The 19,109-nt window shown below is 44.1% G+C and overlaps 1 protein-coding gene across 4 annotated transcripts in view; it reads right to left on the bottom strand.

Moving 5' to 3' along the window:
* Nucleotides 1-19,109, bottom strand: part of LOC106081518 (titin) — a 178,603-nt gene that overhangs the window by 145,424 nt on the left and 14,070 nt on the right. For all 4 annotated transcript variants that reach the window (XM_059360572.1, XM_059360573.1, XM_059360574.1 and 1 more), the window contains exons 3-7: nt 10,513-12,076; nt 10,217-10,446; nt 8,791-10,155; nt 5,922-8,726; nt 1-5,847 (exon numbers count right to left, since the gene is read on the bottom strand). In XM_059360572.1, coding sequence (XP_059216555.1) covers nt 1-5,847; nt 5,922-8,726; nt 8,791-10,155; nt 10,217-10,446; nt 10,513-12,076 — 11,811 coding nt within the window. The remainder of the gene's footprint in view (nt 5,848-5,921; nt 8,727-8,790; nt 10,156-10,216; nt 10,447-10,512; nt 12,077-19,109) is intronic.

The raw sequence follows: 19,109 nt of genomic DNA, 5'->3' as shown, positions 1-19,109 counted from the left end.
TGTACAATAATGGCTTGCCATTGAAAAACCATTCCACCTTCATGTTTGGATCACCCACTGGAGCCAATTGGCATTCGAACTTTGTCTTAGCCATTTCAGTAAGATTGGTCTGATCCTTGATTTGGGTAACGAAACGAGGTGGTTGCTTGCGATCAGGATCGAAAAGATCATCCTCTGTCAAATGCACCTCGGAGGTATACTTCTTGATGGTGGCCTCCATTTGCGTCAACGTTTCAGAGCGTTTCATGCCACGTGGCACTTGATTTTGCAACATAATCGATGGCAATTTCTTGCATGAGACGGTGGCCTTGGTGCGAGCTTCACCATGTTTGTTGTATGCCCTGCACACATATTCACCCGAATCCTCATTGTAAACATACAAAATGTCCAAGGACACAAAGCCCATATCAAAGATGTTTCTGTATCTGTGGCCAGAGGGCAACAACTTGCCATTGCGATACCATTCCACTCGCAAGTTGGGATCGTTCTTTGGTTCGACCTGGCATTCGAAGCGCACTGCCTCGGCTTCTTCTACAGTTTGGGAAGCAATTTCGGTAATGAACATTGGAGGGCCGAATTCGGTTTCTTCCTCTTGGGGTACTTCGGGTATGCGGCCCTGTTCGAGTTCCTTCAATTTTTGGGCTGTCATACTATCAGGCAATTGGGTGTCGTAGACAATGCTGCTCTTGCCCTTGCAGGTAACCTTGGCAGTGGTGGTAGCTGTGCCCCATTTGTTGGTGGCACGGCAGGTGTATTCGCCAGAATCACGGGCGTAGATGTAATCAATGTCCAAAGCGATGAAGCCGAAATCGTTGAGCTGATGCACACGGGAACCGGTGGCCAAAGAACGGCCATTGTAGAACCAATCAATGCGCATGGTTGGATCACCAACAGGTTCAACGCGGCAATCGAAGTGTATGGGTCCTCCCTCTTGAACATCGAGGTTGTCCTTGATCTCCTCAGTGAATCTTGGTGGATTGGGCTGTTCTTCATCGATGATCATTTCTTCGCGTTTGTGCATGCTCTCTTCGAGTTTCTGCAAGCTCTCAGTACCAGTGCGGAAGTTCGAGGGCAATTGTGGCTCCATGACAATGCCTTGGCGACCCTTGACTTGCAATTTACAGGAAACTGTAGCTTCACCATGTTTGTTGGTGGCTTTGCAAGTGTAAAGACCGCTATCGCGTTGATAACAGCCGGCAATTTCCAAGATTACAAAACCAAAGTCATTGATAGTCTTAATGCGAGAGCCGGACCACAAGGCCTTTCCATTGTGGAACCAGTCGACACGCATGCTGGGATCATTGATGGGTTGCAAGCGGCACTCGAAGTGGGCCAATTGATTTTCATTGATGACCATATCGAAGGGAGTGGTAACAAATTCTGGGGGCTTGCCAGTATCATCGTCGGGAGCGAATTCGGTGCTACGCACGCCCAAACCTTCAAGTTCGGCAATGCGATCGATGGTTCCCTCCATGCCCTTGGGCAATTGAGACTCCATGATGATGCTGCGTTTGCCTTGGATTTTCATGGTGGCAGATGTAACGGCCTCACCATACTCGTTGATGGCACGGCAAGAGTACTCGCCCGAGTCCTCAGGATACACAGGAGAGATTTCCAAAATGACAAAGCCAAAGTCACAGAAGGTGCGGAAGCGGGAACCAGCCTTAAGTGGGCGACCATTCCAGAACCATTCGACGCGGAGCTTAGGATCGTCGGCGGGAGTAATACGGGCTTCAAAGTGAGCATTTTCTCCCTCGCGCATATTGTCAATGTTCTCCAATGGGACAGTGAATACGGGAGCCTTGCCTTTGGACTCCTCAACATTTTCATCGCGAGTGCGGACCATGCTGTACTCGAGATTGGCAATCTTCTCCAAGCCACCTTCCATGCCGCGTGGCAATTGGGAATCCAAAATCAAATTGGCCTTGGAGGTACACTTGAGTGTGGCCTTTGTAGAATCCTCGCCGTATTTGTTGACAGCACGGCACTCATAAACGCCAGAGTTTTCTTCGTAGCAATACAAAATATCCAGGATAACAATACCAAAATCGTGGAAAGTGCGGAAACGGTGGCCATGGGGCAGTTTCTCGCCATTGAAATACCATTCCACCCTGAGATCGGGATCGGTGATGGGAGTGAGGCGAGCTTCAAAGTGAGCACTTTGTCCTTCGACCAGCTTGGTGACATCCATGATTTGTGTGATGAATTTGGGCGGTTCAGCAACCACAGGGGCAGAGGTATCGCCCTTTTGGCCTTGAGGGCATTCCAATTCCCTAATTCTTTGCAAGGAATCGGGTTGCAAAGTGTCATAGAAGACACCGCCACGTCCACGGCAGTTGAGGGTGGCGCGAGTGAAGTCCTCGCCATATTTGTTGTAAGCCCTGCAGACATATTCGCCGCTGTCATGGTCTTGCAAGTAGGAGATATCCAAAACCACATAACCGAAATCGGATACGGTCTTGATGCGATTGGAGTGACGCATAAGTTTGCCATTGTGGTACCACTCAACCTTGAGGTCAGGATCATTGACAGGGATGAGGGTGCACTCAAAGTGAGCCGATTGGCCATCCTTGAGACCTTCGACCGATTGAATGTGGGTGGTGAATACGGGCTTCTGACCACGTGGCTTCTCAACACATTCCAAAGTGCAACTGATCTCGGCCGAGCCGTATTTGTTTGTGGCACGGCAGGTGTAGGTGCCGGAATCCTCGATTTTGGTGCCGAGAATCTCCAAAGCCACCATTCCAAAGGCGTAGATGGTGCGCACACGATGGCTGGCCTCGAGAACCTTGCCATTGAAGAACCACTCAATGACCATACTTTGATCTCCAGTTGGTATGAGATTGGCCTCGTAGTGAGCAATTTCACCCTCACCGATATCGGCAATGTTGGTGAATTCGGTGGTGAAACGTGGAGCCATACCCTCCTCCTCCTTATCGGTCTTATCGCCATCCTTGCGTAGAGACTCTTCCAAGTCTTGGATTTGTTCAAGACCCTCAGCACCCTTAGGATGTTGAGTCTTGTCGATGATGTTGTCCTTGGAGTCGCAGAAGATGGTGGTAGAGGTGAAGGCCTCTCCAGCCTTGTTATAGGCCTTGCAAGTGTAGATACCTTGGTCGCGGGCATAGATTTCAATGACATCCATGGTTACGAAACCAAACTCACTGGTCATCTTGAAACGCGAACCATGTTGCAACAATTTGCCATTGAAGTACCATTCAATAAACAGGTTAGGATCTTCCTTAGGTTCAACGTTACCCTCCAAATGCAAAGGTTGGGCTTCAGACAAGTGGAACTCGGCATGCAGAGGTTTGGTCCATACGGGAGCGGGATATTGAGTTTCGGGCTTGGATTCTTGGCGAGCATAACGATTGGCCAATTCGGCCTCGGTTTCCTGAATGGCTTCCATGCCCGCTTCACCTTGTGGATGTTGAGTGTCCAAGAACATAAGCTTGCCGCTAGAGCATTTAAGAGTGCCCGAGGTAGTGGCAGAGCCCTTGCTGTTGGTGGCCTTGCAGGTGTATACACCGCTGTTTTCGGCATACAGATTAGACATGTCCAAGGCGCAGTATCCGAAGTCGTAGATGGACTTGAATTTGGCGGCAGCCTGCAATGGTTGGCCATTGTAGAACCACTCAATCTGCATAGTGGGATCGCGAGAAGGTTCAACGTTGCACTCGAAGCGACCGCTTTCGTTTTCTTTGCACTCAATGTTGTTCAAGTGAGTGATGAACACGGGGGTTTCATACACGGGTTCGGCAGCTTCAGGACGGCCAGGCTTGGGTGCCTCCAATTCGCCGATGCGAGGTAAAGAATCAGGATGCAAGGATTCGCCTTGCAACCAATGGCGGTCCTCAATCTTAAGAGTGCAGGTGGAAACGGCTTCTCCAATTTGGTTGGTGGCCTTGCAGGTGTAAATAGCCGAGTCATCAGCACGCAATCCATTGACGGAAAGGGTGACCAAACCAAAGTCGAAGGTGCTGCGAATGCGGGAGCCAGTTGTGAGGGAGATGCCATTCTTGAACCATTCAATTCGCAAGTTAGGATCAGCACGAGGCTCTACTTGAGCTTCAAGGAGAACATGCTGGCCTTCGCTCAACTTGTCGTAGCTCTGCAAGTGGGTAGTGAAGACTGGGGCTTGTTGGGGTGTGTTATCCACAAACATCTCGGGTACGCGGTTCAAGGAGGCCTCTTTGAGACGAATAGCTTCCCATGACTCGGGAATCAATGATTCGCCGGAAATATTGGCCTTGGCCTTGACCTTCATGGATGTGGATGAAACAGCTTCACCGGCTTCGTTGTAAGCACGGCACATGTAGATACCAGCATCTTCGGGAACGATGGCGTTGATGTCAAGGGTGACGAAACCAAAATCGTTGGTTGTTCTCAAGCGGGAGCCCATCTTCAATTCAACACCGTTGATGAACCATTGGAATTTCAAAGAAGGATCACCAACAGGTACAACACGGGCCTCAAAGTGAGCATGTTGACCTTCCCATACCTCAGAGGGTCCAGTGAGGAGCTGAGTGAAAATGGGCTTTTCGAAAGTGCGCTCCGGTTCTAAAGGACGAGGTGCCGGTGGACGCTCCAATTGATGAATGCGGCTGATACTGTCTGGATGTTGAGTATCTATTTGGATACTAGCCTCAGAAACAACGCGCATAGAAGCGGTGGTAACAGCCTCGCCCAGAGGATTGACGGCACGGCACATGTAAACACCTTCGTCTTCTTTACGAATGTGAGAAATGTCCAAGGAGACAAAGCCGAAATCGTGTTGTTTGGTAATGCGAGAGCTGTCCTCAATGATCTTCTCATTGCGGTACCATTCGACCTTAAGATTGGGATCTCCCACGGGAATCAAGCGGCACTCAAAGTGAGCAGTTTGGTGTTCGTTAATACGGTCGATATTCTGCAAGGGTTGGGTGAATACAGGACGCTGCAAAGTTCCAGGAGTTTCCACTTCAGGGCGTTGGAAGGGAGATGACAATTCCAACTTGCGAATCTTCTCCAAACCTTCAGGATGTTGGCTGTCAGAAATGATGGTGCCACGGGCAATGACGCGTAAATTGGTCGATGACACGCACTGGCCAAGTGCGTTAACGGCGCGCACAGAGTATTCGCCGGCATCAGAGGCCACAGTGTGGGTAATGTCAAGTGAGACATACCCGAAGTCAAAGGTTATGTGGAAACGTGAAGCAGATGGCAAGGGTTTTCCGTTGTGATAGAATTCAATACGCAGGTTGGGATCGTGCACTGGTTGCACTTGGGCTTCAAAGTGAGCGGTTTCACCTTCATGAATTTCAGCGGTTCCACGCAACTGAACAGTGAAATGTGGTGGACTAATGGGTTGGTCACTGATTTCGGTACGTGTAGCCACTGCCCTAGATTCGAGTTTCTGGATCTTCTCCAGCGCATCAGGATGTTGGGTGTCCAAAATCATGCTGCGGCGATTCAAAACACGAACATTGCATGTGTTAACCGCCTCACCCAGGAAGTTGGTGGCCTTGCACATGTAGGTGCCGGTATCCTCACCATAGACATACAAGATGTCCAAGGCGACATAACCGAAATCGTGAGTTGTTCTATAACGATGGCCAAGTGGCAGCTGTTTGCCATTGCAGAACCATTCGATCTTCAAGTGAGGGTCATTAATTGGTTCCACACGACACTCCAAGTGAGCGTGTTCGCCTTCCTTCAAGTGCTCCAAATTGCTCAGAGGTGTCAGGAAGATTGGTTTTTGACCTTTCTCCTCAACTTCAACCCTCTTGGGTGGAGCATAGGATTCCAATTGGCGAATCTTTTCCAAACGCTCGGCATCAAGAGTGTCGAGATCCAATGTCTTGTTTGCTGTAATGAAAATGAAAATGGGAATATGTGTTATTAGGGGTGAATCTCCATTTAGTCCCTAAGGGTCAACTCACCTGTGACGTTTACAGCACAAGTCGTTACAGCTTCCCCTACGGCATTCTTTGCCTTGCACATGTAGGTGCCAGTATCTTCGGCGTGGGCATACAGAATATCCAAGGCTACGAAACCGAAATCGTAGGTGGTCTTAAAGCGATGGCCAGTTTGGATGGGAACGCCATTGCAATACCATTCTACCTTCATGGTAGGATCATTGACAGGCGTAAGAGTGGCCTCCAAGTGCACAGGCTTGCCTTCGTTGGTGTTGGCATTGCGCAATGGGCGACCGAATTGTGGACGCTCGGCCATGAAAGTGTCTTCTTCGATCCTGCGTTGGTAGCGAGAAGCACCCTCCAAATGGTGAATCTTTTGCAGGGCCTCCTCGTGTTGAGTTTCATGGCTGATGCCAGATCTGGATTGGACGTTCAAAACGACGGAGTTTACAGCTTCTCCCAAGTTGTTGGTGACACGGCAAGTGTACTCGCCACTATCCTCGGCGTAAACAGTCAAAATGTCAAGAGCTGCAAAGCCGAAGTCGTAGGTGGTACGGAAACGGTGACCAGTGCTCAAAGGTTGTCCATTGTGGAACCATTCCACCTTAAGGTTGGGATCGGGGTAAGGCTCAATGCGACATTCGTAGTGAGCACTTTGGCCTTCCACAAGATTGGCTGGGCCAACAAGTTTGGTCACAAAGCGTGGTGGCTGAGTTACTACATACTCTTCCTCCTCACGACGCTGATAACGGGTGTGGCCTTCCAGCTGGTGGATTTTGTGCATTGCGGCCTCATGTTGGGTTTCCATTTGAATGGAGGTCTTGGATTGCACAATCAAGGAGGCTGAGGTGACAGCCTGGCCCAGCTCGTTGACAGCACGGCAGGTGTAGGTGCCAGAGTCTTCTGGGTTAACGTACTTCATGTTGAGAGCAACATAGCCGAAGTCGTGCATGGTGGTAGTGCGGTTGGAGGCCTCAATGGGCTGACCGTTGCGCAACCACTCGACTTTCAAGTGGGGATCGCCTACGGGAATCAAGCGGGCCTCAAAGTGTACCGCCTGGCCTTCAGCAACACGTGAGTCTCTCAAAGGCAAAGTAAAGACCGGAGCCTGGTTGATGGTTTCCTCCTGGACGCTCATGCGTTGGCGTTTTGTGGACTCTTCCAAATGTTGCAGACGTGGAAGAGCGCTTTCGTGTTGAGATTCCACATAGATGGATTTCTTGGTATGGACTATAGCTACGGCAGAGGTGATTGCTTCACCGAGGGCATTGAAAGCACGACAAGTGTAGGTACCGGCATCCTCGGGCAGGCAGGACATAATGTCCAAGGCCACGAAACCAAAGTTGTTGGTCTCAGTGAAACGGGAACCTGACTTCAGGGGCATGTTGTTGTGATACCATTCCACACGCATCGAAGGGTCGGAAACTGGAATCAGACGGCACTCAAAGTGGGCACGTTGATTTTCCTTAATCTCGACATTCTTCAGGGAAGTAGTGAAGACTGGAGCCTGTCTTGTTGTTTCATCGACTTCTTCACGGCGACTGTAGCGAGAGCGATCTTCCAAGTGGTGGATTTGTTGAAGACCAGTCTCATTCTGGGTGACAGTTACAATTTGCTCAGAGCTGCGGCACATGAGTTCCACATGGGTTTCGGCGGAGCCAATGGCATTAACCGCATGGCAGGTGTACACACCAGAATCTTCGGCGATGAGATCAACAATGTCCAAAGCCACATAACCAAAGTCATGGATGGGACGGAAACGGTGGCCCACAGTAATGGGACGGCCATTCTTGAACCATTCGACCTTCAGGTTGGGATCGGTTACTGGTTCAATCTTGCACTCGAAGTGGGCACGACCTCCTTCGCGCATGTTGGTAAGATTCTTGGGTTGCGTGAGGAAACGTGGAGGAATGGTGACAATTTCCTCATCTACGTACTCACTGCGACGATAGCGGGAAGAGTCTTCGAGATAAGCAATCTTTTGCAAGCCAGATTGATTTTGGGTCTCAGTGATGAGATCGTTCTTAGCGACGATTCGCACAGAGCAGGAGGTTACAGCTTCGCCCAATTGATTTCTGGCCTGGCAAGTGTAGACACCAGAGTCGACGGCATAGCAGCCCAACAAATCAAGGGCCACATAATCGAATTCGTAAGCTGGGCGGAAACGATGGCCAGTCTTAAGCGGTTGTCCATTGACAAACCATTCAATTCGCATGCTGGGATCTCCTACGGGCTGCAAACGACACTCCAAATGGACGTTTGTTCCTTCCATTGTCTCGACGTTGTGCAATGGTCGGGTGAATTGAGGAGCTTGCATGATGGTGATGTCATCTTCGCCAACATGACGACGACGGGCAGCTTCCTCCAATTGCTGGATATGCTCCAGGGACATTTCGTTCTGGGTCTCAGTGACAATGTCAGAACGATCAATGACGCGAACGCAGGCGGAGGTATGGGCAGTACCCAAGTGGTTGGTGGCACGGCAGGTGTATTCGCCGGAATCACTGGAGGTGGCTTGAATGATATCCAAAGCTACGAAACCGAAATCGTAGTAGGTGCGGAAGCGGGAGCCCACAGTAATGGGACGACCGTTGTGGAACCATTCGACGCGCATGGTGGGATCGCCCATGGGTTCCAAGCGGCACTCCAAATGAATATTCTTGCTTTCATGAATGGGCTTGGGATCCGAAAGAGGTTGAACGAAAATAGGTTTGGATTTGGAGATTTCCTCGACATCGTAATGGGGTTCCACGAATTGCCTGCTCTCCAAATGCTGTGTCTTCTCATAAAGACCACGGTGCATGCTGGATGTATCAATGCTGGAACGAGCTGTAAACAAAAAAGACAATTGAATTAGAACTGCTCTAACCGGCATTTTCTGAGCTTCACTTACTTTCTACAACCATTGTTGCCTGCAATTGGGCTTCACCCAGCTTGTTTCTGGCCACCACAGTGTAGACACCAGCATCTTCAGCACGAACTTGGGTAATATCTAAGGCCACATAGCCAAAGTCGTAGTAAGTTTGGATGCGGTTGGCGGCAGTAATGGGCTGGCCGTTGTGATACCACTCGATGCGCATAGTCAAGTCGCTCTGGGGCTCGACGCGTGCCTCAAAGTGGGCCTTTTGGCCCTCGATGATTTTGTTGGTACCCTTCATGGGACCCAAGAAGCGAGGAGCTTGGGTTACCGTCACCTCCTCCTCTTGGCTGCGACCATAGCGGGAGGAATCCTCCAAATGTTGGATTTTCTGCAAGCCTCCTGGATGTTGCGAGTCATATACGATTTCGTTCTTCGAGATAACACTCAATTGGGCTTGGGTAACATCTTGACCCATAGAGTTGTAGGCACGGCAGGTATAGGTGCCGGCATCATAGATGGTCAGTTGTTTGATGGTAAGAGCCACATAGCCAAAGTTGAAAAAGGTGGTACTGCGAGAGCTGGCCTCCAAGGGCTGACCATCCTTGTACCACTCAATGCGCATGGTGGAATCTCCAGATGGTTCAAGGCGGGCCTCAAAGTGGGCATGACCACCTTCACGCATATCGACTTGATTTTGTATCTGGGTTTTGAATTGGGGTGGAGCAATTGGCTCAGGAGCCTCATGAACATGGCGCCTCTTTTGGGCCATTCTGTAGTCTTCGAGTTGCTCCACCTTCTCGATGTAGCGCTGTTGTTCTGGGATACCCAAATCGCCAGTAACTTGGGAGCGTACGTTGACACGAATATTGGCGGTACTGACGGCTTCTCCCATGCTGTTGACAGCACGTACAGTGTAAGTGCCGGTATCTTCTGCACGCAGGTGCATGATGTTCAAGGAGACATAGCCAAAGTTGAAAATGGCTGTGATGCGAGAGCTGGCAGTAATGGGGCGACCATCCTTGTACCACTCTACACGCATGCTGGGATCGTTGACGGGATTAAGTTGGGCCTCAAAGTGAGCGTTTTTGCCCTCTTCAAGGTCACCCATATCATGCAAGGGACGGATGAAGACTGGCAATTGCTTCATCATCTCATCGGTGCTCTCTTGCCGTTGGTAACGAGAGTAATCTTCCAAATGGCTGATGTATTGAAGGCTGTTTGGATTTTGGGAGGTTTGCTCAATCGAAGGACGTTGAGTAACCGAGAGTATGGCACGCGACTCGGCCACACCGGAAGCATTTGTGACACGACACAAATATTCTCCGGAATCGTGAGACATGACGCTCAACAAATCCAAGGCAATAAAGCCGAATTTGAAGACGGATGTAGCACGGGAGCCTAAGAAAATAAGCGGAAGTTAGTGCTTGAAGCTGAAATGGTGAGGGAATGATGGACTTACTTGCAGCCATGGGACGGCCGTTGAGGAACCACTCAACCACCATCGTGGGATCGCCTACAGGTTCAATGCGAGCTTCCATATGAACCCTGGAACCCTCAACTTGTTGCACATTTTGCAATGGGACAATAAATTGTGGTGGTGGATAGACACGTTCTTCCTCGCCGGGACGCCTCTGGGGCTTGGCGCGTTCAACATGACGCAAATAAATAACTTCTGGACCAGGTTGGGGCCTTTGGGGGGGAGAAAAATTACATTTGAATGGGCTTCTCAATTTTTCCTTAATTTGCAATACTCACTCTGGTTCGATAATCTTCGTTGGCCTTGGCAAATTAAGACGTCTTTGTTCTGTTGGTGGCTGTTCTCTGGGAACTTCTACATAGAGTCGGGCACGGTTCGCCGTTGAGCCGGCCGCATTTTGTGCAGTACACTGATACCAACCAGCATCGGATTGTTTAATGCGTGGGATTTCCAAGCAAGTGGCACCCCCATCGATGCCAATGAAACGATCAGGAGTCGAGGAGATTTGTACGCCATCCTTTTGCCATGTAATGCGTGGCGTCGGTGTACCAATGGCATTGGCGCTCATGGTGATGGGCTCACCTTCGCGCACAGTCATAGTGCTGAAGCGTTGGACAAATTGTGGTGCGACAACTTGCTCCATCTCGAGCACATTTAACTGGGCTTCGATGGCGATTTCACCAGCCTTGTTGCGGGCCAAGCATTGGACGGTGCCAGCATCCATGCGGCTGACATTGGTGATCATCAGCGAATGGTTACCGGATTCGTTGACCAGAATCTTGTGGGTGGCATCATCGTTGACCTGTTGACCGTTGATGAACCAGTACACCTCGGGATAGGGATTGCCAGTGACGCGGCAATCAAAGCGGGTCATGCGACCTTCGGTAACCTCACGATCCATAAAGGCCTTGGCGAAGGAAGGTGGCAAAGCTTTGCCAGCTTCCAATTGCTCAGCTGTGGTGTCCACAGGTTTGGGCTCATAACCAGACTCGGCAGCGGCTTCGACAGCCAACACGGCAGACGACACAACACAGCCTTGGGTGTTTTCGGCAAGTAAAGTGTAATGACCAGCATCCTTGTGGGTGGCGTTCTTGATGCGCATGCTGGCTGTGCCATTCGAGTAGGAGATGTCGTATTTGTTGGATTGCACCAAACGTTGGCCATTGTGGAACCAAGTTAAACGGGGCTTGGGATTGGATCCAACCTTGGCAGTGAACACAGCATCAGAACCTTCAACCAATTTCGAGTTGCGAGGTTTCTGGCCAATTTGTGGAGCATGAGCCGGGCCCAAGGCACGGTCAACTTCTTGACACAGATGGTAATCCGACTCGTAGGTCGAACGACGAGTGATGGCCTCACGGAAGGACACCTCACGCAAAAGTCTATACTCAAAAGTGTCCACACGGAACTCCTCCTGGACCGAGGTAAACGAATAACCATTGGTGTACAAACTCTTTTCGAATTTTTGCACCGGTTGAATTGGGGGAGCGCCTTCGGGTTGAATGTAGACACTACAAATGGCCTCGCCATATTGGTTGCGAGCGGTGCAGGTATATTCGCCCTCATCACCGGGACCAATTTGATTGATGAGCAGGGATACCTCGCCAGTGGCTTCGTTGTAATTCATATGGAACTTTTGCGATTCGAGAAGGGGTGCGCCTTTCCGAGTCCAGCTGACAAATGGTTTTGGATTGCCACGAAGTTTACCTTCGAACAAGGCATTGCCGCCCTGAGCGAAGCGGGCATTCTTAAAGATTTGTTCGAAAACCGGTGGTGAGATGTCACCCTGAGCATACACATGTGTTATACCGGGGGGTACATAAGTGCCGCCATGTTGTTCCACTGTAATGGAAGAGAGAACAAGCATAGAATTGTTAAAGAGAAGAAAGAAAAAATAATGTGGAGAGAAAAAAGTTTTAGGTAGAGAAAATAAAAATGTTTTCATGATATATTTTAAGGATGCGGAGCAAGAATGGTTGATAAATAACTTTCAAAGGGGACAACATTTTTCATATATTTTCATAGTAATATTCATCAAACATGGCCTAGAAATGACATATTTTCGGGCGATTTTGCTGAAAATTGGCATATTAAGTCCCTTTATCAACTACAATATTAGTGTCAGGTATACTTTGGATCGGGCCACAATTTGTTGTAGTTCCCATATAAAAATGTCTTTATAATTATACCCTGCACCACAGTAGTGGTTTGTAACATAGGGAATTAGTTTGTAATACCCAAAAGGAAGGGAGATAGACCCACTGATAAGTATACCGATCGACTCGGAATCACTTTCTGATTCGATTTAGCTATGTCCGTCTGTGTCTCTGTCTGTCCATGTTAATTTGTGTACAAACTACAGGTCGCAATTTTCATCCGATAGTTTTCAAATTTGGTATGGGCATGTTTTCGGCCTAGAGACAAAGCCTATTGAAATTGGAAAAAATCGGTTTAGATTTGGATATAGCTCCTATATATATGTTCGTCCGATTTGCAGTAATACTGCAATAAAATTGTCACTTGTTAACCGATTTTCTTGAAATTTAGCAGTAAGGAGTTTTTCTTAACTCTCGACATTTTTAACGAATTTCATGGAAATCGGTTCAGATTTAGATATAGCTCTCATATATATATCGTTATAACTCCCGGTATTACAGGTGAATTTTACAGAAATCGGTTCAGATTTGGATATAGCTCCTATATATATGTTCGTCCGATTTGCAGTAATACAGCAATAAAATGGTCATTTGTTAACCGATTCTCTTGAAATTTGTTAGGAAAGATTTTTTCTTAACTCTCGACATTTTTAACGAATTTCATCGAAATCGGTTCAGATTTAGATATAGCTCTCATATATATATCGTCCGATTTTCTCTCCTAGAGTCACTGCAAGCGCATTTATTGACCAATCTTCCCAAATTTTGTACAACGCTTTCCTCGACAATATCCACAACGTCTATTAAGTTTGCTCGAAATCGGTTCAGATTTAGACATAACTCCAATATATATTTTTGTCCGATTTGCAGTAGCAATGCAATAAAATGGTCATTTGTTAACCGATTATCTCGAAATTTGGCAGGAAGGATTTTCTCTTGACTCTTGACATTATATATGAATTTCATAGAAATTGGTTCGTATTTAGATAAAGCTGACATATATGTATATCGCCGGATATTCACTTCTAGAGCCATTGCAATCGCATTTTTGACTAATTTTGCCAAAATTTTGCACAACACTTTTCTCGACGAGTACCACATTATCTGAAAAGTTTGCTCGAAATCGGTTTAGAGTTAGATATAGTTCCCATATGTATGTTCGTCAATTTTTTGGTAATTTGCAATAATGTTGTCATTTGTGAATCGTAATTATTACAGTTTGAACATATCTGCTCGAAATGTGATACGGATTGTTAAACAACCCATCTGAAAACATCCGGCGAAGTCCATCAAAATTGTTTCAGAATTAGACATAGCTCCCACTTTGTACCTATAGGGCACAAAGTCGGCACCACCCGACTTTTGTCTTTCCATATTAATTTACCTAATGGATATATAAATATAAAACTCCTTTCACTAGCGCCGTCAAACATCAACACTAAATTCTTATATAAGCTAATTTATCGATTCAACTTTTTGTGCACCCAGAAAAATTAGTTTGCTGGTATCAGCAAATATTGTCTGCTGATTCTATATTTTTACCTTTGAAGGAAACACTCTTAAATTTTTGAACATCTAAACGATCGTTAATGTATTTCCAGTATAGTAAGGCATATTTTTGGCGTTAATTAATGCTTTTGTTTCAACGCATAAATATGATTTTTGTAAATATATTATCTGTTTTTTTTTTTTTTTTTTGAAATTGTAAAAAAATAATTAAACCGTAGAAGGTTTGGTAAAATAGTTAGTTGAAAACCTTAGCATTAAAATATAAGAGGTAATGTACAAGTTTTTGAAGTATTTCAGCAATTTTGAGGCTAACATCAAAATGTGAAATCTGAAATCAGCAGAAAATGTTTGTTCTTACAGCTTATGTTTTTGCAGTTTTTACTAACAAATTTTTCTGAGTGTACCTTCTCTAATCGAAATTGTTGGATATGGGTACATAGACTGTTCTAACACCCATACCAAATATAGATCCTTTAGGTATCTAAATAGACACAGCCTCCATATTTACTCATTCCTCAATTTGACTTATTGAGCTACTAAAAGAAAATCATTTAGTGATTAAGGCTGTAAAATTTTATATATAACTATCATGAACATTGTTTTGGCAACATTTTCTTTTCCTTGATTTGTATAGAAGTGTCTGACAAACATTGGTTCAGAAAATCCCGTATGGTCTTGCTGTTAGCCACTGTATATGTATTTTTTATTTTCATTTTGTTTATTTCACAGATAATTTTTTTTACTTTATGTTTAAATTTTCTCAAAATTCTGCTGTCAGGGTTTTTTGCTTTATATATTTATTATATAGGAGGTATGTTTGCTAGTTGCACATAAGATTTTATGCCAATTTTTGGATTATGTTAGCAATTATTCGGTAACTTTTTTTTGTTTTTAATTTTTTATATTTACTTTTTCTTTGGATCTCTCTTCTGGGAACTTTTATTCTTGGCTGTTGAGCTCCAATGCTTCTACTACATGAGACTGATTAATAAGCGTCGAGATAAAATTCCCAGGCCAGTATCTAGAGATATCTTATCTAGATAATTTACCAGTAAAATGATGCTATTTTAGATTTATTTTTTTGCATGATGCGGATGGTGATGATGTGAGTGCTGTGGAATTCCTTTTGTTTATAGAAAAGAGTACATTTTCAAATAATTCTAAAAAAAATCATTAGAATATATAAGTGAAGTTTTAATAAACAAATATGGGGAATTGTATTGCTTATTTTTCCAGTAAAGGAAAAAAATTACACCCAAAGAAAACATTTCTGTGATTTGTTTATAACTTAAACATACAAATATACTGAAACACAGTAGAAATTTTCACCATAGATCTGATACAGTAATAGGAGTAAGGTGTGTTCTTCTTTCAAAAGATGAGGAGAAAACTAGAAAAAAACTCCATCACTTATACAAAAGAGGCTGAGTTACACTTTAACAGCTCTTATATGGTATATTTAAATACATTACGAATTATAAGTATTCGGAAATAATTAGTATGCTTTAGTTCCATATTCATTCAGCTTATATATTTCGACTAAAGCTTAGAACGTGACATAATCGAGGGTTGGAAATCGTTTAAACAGATCTGGGTACGGTACAAATATTTCAATTACAGGTTGTTATATGGAATTTCCAAAGTACGACAAGACCGTCTCATCCCAACTATTTTCATCCTTATGGCTTACGGCAATGTTTAGATGAATCAATTGATCAATATTCACATCAACGACTAGAAGATCCAGTATGCACAGATCTTCTTAAACTTCAACAACATTTACAATAATATCATAGAAGGTTAACATTGAGTTTGATTGCGTTTGCATGAAGCTTATAAGAACATTGAAGCCCTGAAAAGAAGTATAATCAACCAAATGCTTCTATCTCCTATGTCTTATGGGTCTCTATGCAAAACGATCAGGCCAACAAACCTTCTAAATATCGGATTAGTGTTTCCATGCGGTTGACTTAACTTCTGGATATTGTGAATGGAACTTTAATTGGAACTGTTTGCGTTGCTCATTACATTTGTAATGAAAAATGTATTGGACAACATCATTTTGTATACCGTTCTAAATTAAATAATTTTCTAATTTTGGTGAGGCTAGTGAAGTGTCCCAGTAACTGAGTTGGTAGCGATGTCGCCTTCTAAGAGCGTGATTTAAATAAAGGCTTCTAATCGTAGAAATGGAAGCGTGGATTGAAACCGCCATACGCAGGAAAAAAATTTCTCCCATAATTTAAGATTTTTCCGTATTCGTAGGATTTTAGCAATGAAAATGAGCCAAAGACCAAAACTTTGAAATAAGGATGCTATCATTAATTTTAGTTTCCTATTTATTAATGGACATCACCATCCGTTTCAAATTTTGATAGCTGATTGATTCTTTTTTTACTTTATAGATGACTTCCCAACTATTATATTTTGAAAACATTTTTATTGGCCTAAAAAATTAAACATTTAAATACGCTCCTATTTGTAAGGCTGTTTTGCTTCTTTAACTACGGTTCACTGTTGTCTTGTCCCAAGTTCAATGTCCTAAATTTCAAGGATATTTTGACCTTGATTTTGGATTTTGGTCTTTAAAAACAAGACGAAAATTTAAGAATTAATTAACCTCATTTAAAAAAAAAAACTCAATTTAAAAATGAAAAAAAAGTTTTTTAACCAAAGGGAATGCTTCCTTAAAAAGAGGGAAAATTTATCATCTTTAAATTAAGTTTGCTAATCTTTGTCTCGAATCTTTAAAATTAGGACAAAAATTTTTTTAGTGTACCAGATGCCCCAACCCCTTGACTAATTTTGATGAAATTTCATATAGAAAAAATATTGAGAGCATCTGTGAACCAATCATAATAAACTAAAAACAAGTAATTACGTACTAAGTTCTGCCAGGCTGAATCTTGGGTACCCTGGTATTAACTCAGTTTGTTTGAATCATTTTATAACAATCAAATCGATAATTAGTTGTAGATCATATGGTCTCATGAATTCATTCATATTGGGGTACGAGTATTTAAGGGGGCCTATATTAGTTTATAGACCGATTCATATTTGGCGCAAATGTTGGAAGTCAGAGCAGAAGCTCTTGTGCCAAATTTCAGCCAAATTTGAGGCCTCTAGAGGAGCAAGTTTTACAACTGGTGATCGGTTTATATAGGCACTATAACAGTTTATAGACCTTGTGCCAAATATTAGCCAAATCCTATAGAAATTGAGGCTTCCAGGGGCTCAAGAAGTCAAAACTGGAGGTCGTTTTATATGGGGGCTATATCAGTTTCGAACCATTTTCGGCACGGATGATGAAAATCGGATAGAAATTAAGGCCTCTAGGGGCTCAAGAAGTCAGAACAGGAGATCGTTTTATGTGAGGGCGATATCCAAATCCGAACCGATATGGTCCATTTGCAATCCCCAACGACCTACATCAATAATAAGTACATGCGCAAAGTTTCAACCGGATATTTTTATTCGTATACGTTCGGCCGCTATCGTGACTTCGACATACAGAGAGATCGACGTAGAATGTCAAGATGATCAAGATTTTATATACGTTAGGGGGACTGAGATCAGCATTACGAGGTATAACAAACGGAATGATTGGTTAGTATATCCCCTACCCTATAGTGGTGCACCGAAAGAAAAATTGATTCCATATGACATCAATGGTATTTTAAGTAAAGCATTACCGTGAATTTAAACTAGAACTATACCGTACGGTATTTATTACGCTTAACATCTTTCATACCTTACGGTATTGAAATACTTTTCACCATAGGATGAAGGAATACTAATTTGGTCAGTCCGTTTGTAACATCTCGAAATATTCGTCTAAGACTCTATAAAGTATATATATTCTTGATCATCATGACATTTTAAGTCGATCTAGTCATGTCAGTCCGTCTATGGAAAGCACGCTAACTTTCAAAGGAGTAAAGCTAGGCTCTTGAAATTTTGCACAAATATTTCTTATAAGTGTAGGTCGTTTGGGATTGTAAATGGGTGATGTTGGTCTATTTGACTTCTTGAGCCTCTAGAGGGCGCAATTATTGTCTGATATGGCTGAAATTTTGTACCGTGGCGTGTTTTATGACAGTCAACAGATGCGCCAAGTATGGTCGGAGTCGGTTCAAAACCTGATATAGGTACCATATTAACCGATTCCCCATTTTACTTCTTGAACCTCTAGAGGGAGCAGTTGTTATCCGAATTGGCTAAAATTTTGCAAAATGACTTCTTCTATGACCCCTAGCATACGTGCCAATCTTGATAACTTGATATAGCCTTCCTATAAACCGATCTCCCGATTTAACTTCGTGAGCCTCTATAGGGCGTTATTCTTATCAGATTTAGCTGACTCTATGACCTCGTACATACGTGCTAAATATGGTCGGAATCGGTTCATAACCTGATATAGCTCCCATATATGCCGATCTCCCGATTTTACTTCGTGAGCCTCCAGAGGGCGTAATTCTTATACGATTTGGCTGAAATTTTGCACTATGATATCTACTATGGTCTCCAACATCAAAGCCAATTATGGGCCGAATCGGTTCATAAGCTGATATAGCTCCATTAGCTTAGCAATTCTTATTTATTAACCTTTGTTTGCCTATAAAGAGATACCGGGTAAAAAACTTGCCGAAACTCAGCACCCTTTTACATGTCTTGGTATTAATTTACCAAGCCATGTATATACCATTGGTATCTATTTTTCGTTCGGTGTGGGTATAAAAATAAAACCTTTCGCTCTTAAGGGTTCTTAAAAGCTAAGTTTAAGCCGAAATTTTAGTATTTCGAAGATATTTATACTGAAATGAATCATGATATATAATTTTCTATTTAAAACCGATTTCCAGAACACTCACATTACCTTATCTAATGGGAAAATGTCTTTTAACTAATTCCTTTAATTCATAGATGTAGCATACTTCTCACCTAAATCGAGTTAGAAATATTCTATATTTTTTATCCATTCGTCGTTTTTATACCCTCCACCATAAGATGGGGGTATACTAATTTCGTCATTCTGATTGTAACTACTCGAAATATTCGTCTGAGACCCCATAAAGCCATATAAACCGATCTTGGGTCTTGACTTCTTGAGCCTCTAGAGTGCGCAATTCTTATCCGATTGGGATGAAATTTTGCACGACGTGTTTTGTTACGATATCCAACAACTGCGCCAAGTGTGGTTCAAATCGGTT

This window comes from Stomoxys calcitrans, chromosome 1, assembly GCF_963082655.1.
Source record: "Stomoxys calcitrans chromosome 1, idStoCalc2.1, whole genome shotgun sequence".
NCBI classification, from domain to species: domain Eukaryota; kingdom Metazoa; phylum Arthropoda; class Insecta; order Diptera; family Muscidae; genus Stomoxys; species Stomoxys calcitrans.
Note: the sequence above shows the minus strand (reverse complement) of the source record. Positions and strands in the feature narration are given on the sequence as shown.